General features: G+C 44.4%; 1 protein-coding gene across 6 annotated transcripts in view; it reads right to left on the bottom strand.

Annotated features, from left to right (window-relative positions):
• Positions 1-339: 339 nt before the first annotated feature.
• KCNT2 (potassium sodium-activated channel subfamily T member 2) overlaps positions 340-6,118 on the bottom strand; it is a 321,535-nt gene continuing 315,756 nt past the window's right edge. For all 6 annotated transcript variants that reach the window (XM_075936723.1, XM_075936724.1, XM_075936727.1 and 3 more), the window contains one exon: positions 340-3,921. In XM_075936723.1, coding sequence (XP_075792838.1) covers positions 3,810-3,921 — 112 coding nt within the window. In that variant the 3' untranslated portion in view covers positions 340-3,809. The remainder of the gene's footprint in view (positions 3,922-6,118) is intronic.

Below are 6,118 nucleotides of genomic sequence, written 5' to 3'. Positions count from 1 at the left end.
GCATAAGAACTTGTGCCCCCAAGTGTTACCACCAGTCATCTCTGCCCTCCCCGCTCCTGCCCCATGGGGCGGGGGAGCTGCCATTGTATCTCCCCCTCTCCTTCTGTACAACCCCTGCCCTGTGTCTCTCCCTTCCCCCACCAGGCTGCTTTTGCTCCCCCCAACCTCCTTTCCTCATATCCCCTATTGCCCACCCTATACCACCCCTCAGAGTTTCCCTCCATTGTACCCCTGCTCCCATCCACCCCACAAGACTCCCCTGAATTTTCTCCATCCTCCCTTCAGCACTTCCTGCATCCTTCTCCTGCCCCCACCTCACATACCCCTGTTTCCCCTCACCCCCTTATCTGCCCTTGCTCCTCTTCAGCCCCCTCCTGACCCACCAGGGCTGGCTCCCATCACTCCTCACAGGCTAGGAGCTGGCAAAAGCTTCCCTGGGCCCCAGACAGGTATCACAGACAGCTCTGCTGGGAGCAGCCCGGGGCCAAACCCTCCTCCTGCAGCTCCAGGGCACTGGGGTCACTGCTCCTGAGGAAAAGGGGAGTTTCCCTGACTTACTCCCCCCCCCCCCAGTGCTGGGGCAGAGGCTGGTCTGGACAGGATCTGGCCAGGTTGGTGGTCCTGCTTTGGAAGAGGCTCCTGGGTAGCAGTGGGACTGACCTTGATGGAGATTCCCCCTCCCAGCTGCAGTCCAGGCTCCAGGGCTCCAGCAGGAGCCCCCTCTGGGACACAGGGATCTGCCTGCCCCATAGTCACCATGAGCAGCAGCTGCAAGTCACTTCCTACTGTGGGGGCTGAACCCAGCCCTGGCTCCCAGAACCATTGCCTGCTGCTGCTGGGCCCTAGCAAGCACCCCCCCCCCCCCTCACTGCAGCCCCTGAACCTGGGGATCATCCTACCCCCGGGCTCAGGCAGCATCCCCTGATCAAGGCAGCATCATTCAGAGAAGCCAACACAGCGCTAGGTGCAGGGAGAAGAGACAATCCGGGGATAGGAGAAGGGGAGTTTCTGGGCAGATTGGGCCTTGCTCCAGAGTCCCACTGAGCCAATCATCAAGGCCTCGGTGTGGCCTGGCAGTGTGCCACGGCCTGACTGCCAGCGGTTCAATGCCCAGCACTGGTCTATGGACTGGTGGTTGGGAACTACCACAAGAGACAAACAAAACTAGTTTTGTACTAAATACAGGCCTATTAATACAATTTGGAAAGCCAACAGTGATTTGGATATGTTGTAGTGCAGAAAAGTAACTTATACTCTATTTCCTCCATCATCTTCCTATATTACACTTAAGAAAATGAAGTAAGGATTTCAATTGTAAGATGTACTTATTTTGCTGAATTTAGCTAATATCATCGCAAAAGAGAAAGATGCTCAAAATCTGTTGTGGCATCAAAGGAGCTGACGTAATAGATTGAGTTTATCTAACGACGAAACCAATTTATAAAATGTAAAGAAAGAAGGTATTAGGGTGGGAAGAGGGAGCTGGGAATGTGGTGGGGACAGAAAATGTTTACCTGTCACTCAGATACTACATTTGACAGCTTGGCATACGGTATATTATATTCACATCCATGTCTAGTTCATCGAGCAATTTTTGGCATTTTTATTTTTTAGGACATATACAACCATGTAGCTGCTGTTCCAAATATAGAAAATATAATGTAAACAAGTAATTACATATTCTTTCAGACTATTTAATAACTTCAGTGCATGTAGGTTTATCAAGGAGTTCAAAGAACCATCAGCATTGCCATTCAATCATATGGCTAGCCTGTAGAATTCTCTTGTAACAGTTTTATATGGATTATTACAGGTGGGACTTCTTTCACAAATACCTAGACTGATTATTGTTCGTGCACAATCTTCCCGTTTATTTGAGAGATGGAGGAGCAAGCATGCAACATTGGAAGGCCATATGAAGACCCTGGGTATTCCATGGTAACACTTGCTTGAATGTTTGGGACAAGTGTCTTACATTCTCAACTGCAGACTGGAGATTATGCAGCAGCTAAAGTTAATGAATACAATTTTGAGGGCTTTTTCTTGTATTAAATATGAAACTCAACTTTGTAATTAGTTCAGTGTCCCATCTCAATTAATCAGATATTCCATTCCTTTTATATAACATTGTCTCTAATGCTCTTTAATTTTCAAGCTGCATAATTTTATATTGAAAGTGTGCATCTGGTTCAGAAGTTTTTGAGGGAACACTGGCGGAGTTGGCCATTGGATACTAGAGTGAACATTTGGGGCTATTACCATCTGCATAGATATAGCAGGCATTTAGGGTCTGAGATGTACATTAACTAAACATGAAGGTGATAAGTCTTTCCTTTAATTCTTGAGATTTCAAGTTAACAACCCATTCAGATGAACATGGCAATTTACACATCAAGCATCATTTTTTAAATATGTATGGATATTGTGTACCTCATTTAGAAGGTTTTCTTCACAATCATGAGGAGATAGCACTATTCCTGTCACTAGGGAAGACCCATTACTCTTTAAAATTTTGAATGGTGCGCATGAATGTGTGTGTGTAAGCGAGAGCGAACGAGCACGCGAGAGAAGTTCTGTAAAACCAAAACATCCATGTTTTCCTGCCAGGATTTATCCAGTGGAAATCCCTTAGAATATGTCTTGTAGGGTTCCCTTTTCATACCTCTGCAAACTGATCTCCTTGTAAACCCAGCAGAACTAATAATTGAATGCATCCTAGAGGTCTGTATTGGGCCTATAAAATTACTCTGTACTAAAATAAGTGGACAAAGAGACAACCTGAAAATGATTTCATGGGTCTGTGAGTCTGGTACATAGTCTTGATGGGCTTTGAGTGCTACCTTAAATAGGATTATTTACTACAACTAAAATACGCCCCTATGTGTGTACCAGTGTCTGTGTAGGGCATTTCATATGTTTTGCACATTGCGATTTTTCCAGTTATGAGTCAGAGGCTTAGTCAGTGACTCACTATCCGTTTGATGAACATTACATTTAGAAGCAGCAAATAAATTCACAATGATGGAATTTGTCCCAATTAGGTTGTTAAGATGCAAAGCAGCTTGTATCTCCTTGCTCTGGCACTGTTGGGACCTGATTGGTCCCGGACCAGAGAATCTGCTGGACCAGCGGTGGCCAATGCCCATCCCTCTGCAGCTGCGGGGCTCCAGTTTGGTGGCAGCAGAGGGGCTGGGATTGACTGAGGGGGATAGGAGGGAGGGTTCTTGGGAGAAGAAGCAGAGTTGCCGCCTTTTCCCCTGAATGTGCCCCCCCTCATACACGCTTGGTCAATGCCGGCCACTTGGCTGCCACCAACAGTGGGGCTACTCTCCTGGCCCCCAGCTGCAGGGATCTGCAGCCATACTGTTTCTTCCCCCAAGGGCCCCTCACCCTGTTGCCATTTCTGTGTCTCCCTCCCTGAGCTTGAACACTGCAAATGAGCTCTGGGAGCATGGAGGAAGAGTTGGTTGGTATGGGGCCCAGTTCTGCCCCATGAGTGAACCCACAGGTATGCTGGACCCCAAGTGTAGCTGGATGAGGGAAGCCTGGAGAGTAGAGGACCAGCTTTTCAGAATCATTCCATTATTATGTGACAAAGTTCCACTGCCAAAATCACTGGAGCAGGCTGCAGACATGGTGTTTAGAGTACCTGTTTTCGCACACTTAAATACTTGCTTCTTATCAGATAGCATTATCAACAGTTCAAACAGGATCTGAACCAAATATAACCACTCCATTTTGATTCGATTTTGAAACAGTTACTGGAAACAATATAAAAATGGTCTCTAATCATTTAGCACAATAATATATCAAAGTTGCGTTTCTTCTCTGGTGTCTTGCCCAATGGTATTGCAAAAGCTATTTTTGCGGCTGGTTGCGGTGTTTGGAACATATGCCAGTGGATCGGGACGGATCAAATAACTGTAAAAAAAAAGATTTTTATGAAAGCTTGATGTAAATTAGGATAAAAGTATTTGCATTGCTAATCTAGCATGATATTGCTAAGGTAATAGGACAGCTTAAAGAGATCTTTTGCCCATGAAAGCCTTACTAAATTGGAAACTTCAGACTAGTTTCTCATTGCTTCATAGAATTGAAATTGTACAGCATATATATTATTACATTTGTATGTTTTTTTCTGCATACTCTACTGTAGTTTGTAAAGTTGTATGTTTTCATAAAGTAATGGAGCAAAATGTTATTATTACTGAAGTTAATGTAATCTTCAGACAGTGTTACTTATGGAGTGTAAGTGAGACCTGATTACCTCTCTATCCATTTGGCGCATACAGACAAATTCCCATTTAATTCATTAAACATACCGGGAAATGACTTTATTACTTAAATTTGAGTTTAAATCACAGAGGGCTTTAATCGGGAATTAAACTTCAGCCAGTGACTCCACTTGAAAATGATGCACAATTTTAGATGTATCAGTCCATTGAGGCATAGTAAAACTAGATTTGGAGGAGCTCAAGGGATTCAAATCCTGGAAGGCTCAAACAGTTAAATTAATAGGATAAGAAAATTGTATGGCTGGTTCACGACTAATATCCAAAATTAGTTTTTGTCCATTTGTCGGCTTTTCAGTTGCATATTGTATACAAAGTGAGTTTATGGTCCCATAGTGGACAAGAGAAACACCACAATGAAACACCACCTAATCATTAGCAATCTCAGCAAGAGCCAAGGATTAAGTTATTGATCTCAACTAAATCCATGGAGAGATTCTAATTGACTTCGTTGGTAGATAGGCTGGAATTTAATTATAGGCTGAACTGCCATCTCTGCTGGGATGAGGCACAATGAGGCATTGCAGAACATGTACACTATCACAGATCACGCTGTATCTGGTAAATACATGTACATGACGGCTACGTCTACACTGGCATGATTTTCCGGAAATGCTTAAAACAGAACAGTTTTCCGTTATAAGTATTTCCGGAAAAAGAACATCTACATTGGCAGGATGCTTTTCCGGAAAAGCCCTTTTTCCAGAAAAGCGTCCGTGGCCAATGTAGACGCGTTTTTCTGGAAAAAAGTCCAGATCGTCATTTTCGCAATCGGGGCTTTTTTCCGGAAAAGACTACTGTGCTGTCTACACTGGCCCTTTTCTGGAACAGTTTTCCGGAAAAAGGACTTTTGCCCGAGCAGGAGCAGCATAATTTTTCCGGAAAAGCAGCTGATTTCTTACAGTAGATCGTCAGTGCTTTTCCGGAAATTCAAGGGGCCAGTGTAGACAGCTCGCAGCTTATTCCGGAAAAGCGGCTGCTTTTCCGGAATAAGTGGCCCAGTGTAGACACAGCCGACCAGTCTTCAGAGCTGTCAATCTATACGTTTTATGAGTCTATTGTCATACGGAAAAGAAAATAGATTAGACTGATCTCTAGTCTTTCTAATTCAGCAAAGCCACAACATGTTAAGTCCCTTCAAGTGAATAAAAATTTGGACCTAAATTTTATATGACTGATGTGATTGCTGTTGTAACATGTTTGTCAGACTAAAGAAGACTTCAGTTTTAATACAAGAAATGCAATTTTCATATTAAATGTATAAAGGAAAAATATTTGTTGCCATGTAATATACGCAGTGATATAGATAGGAATGTTTTTGTTCATGTCATTAACTATTCAGAAAATGAATGTATAAACAACAAATAGTTCACTGTCTTCCCCAAACTGTCTGGTTCTCCAGCCACTTGGGAGGGCCGTGCTGTAGCTGGTTGGCTCTCTGGCCAGCCAGGAGGGAACAGGCTGCGGCAGGTTGCCCAGGTCTCCAACTGCTACACGTTCTGTCCGGCCAGAATAGGTGGGGCTGCTCCACCCACCAAGATGGGTGAGACTAAGGCACCTCAGGATATTCATGGCCTGGGGGCAGTAACCTGCGATGTGGGCTGGACTTGGCTCCAAGGGGTGGGGGAGCTTGTCGAAGGGGCAAAGCCTTAGGTGGAAGAGGTGGGGTTGGGGCTTGCCTTCCCCAGCTGGGCATTCATCAACCTCCCATGCTGTATTCCTTATCTTAGAGTCTGATTTTCCCTATCTGCAGTAGTCTGTGATTGACTAGATGTGCTTTCACATTTTGTCCTAATTTTTTGTGGATGAATGGCTTCATTGTCAGG

The sequence above is a fragment of the Pelodiscus sinensis genome, chromosome 9, assembly GCF_049634645.1.
Source record: "Pelodiscus sinensis isolate JC-2024 chromosome 9, ASM4963464v1, whole genome shotgun sequence".
NCBI lineage: Eukaryota > Metazoa > Chordata > Testudines > Trionychidae > Pelodiscus > Pelodiscus sinensis.
The sequence above is the reverse complement of the archived record's forward strand: the minus strand, read 5'-3'. Positions and strand labels throughout refer to the sequence as shown.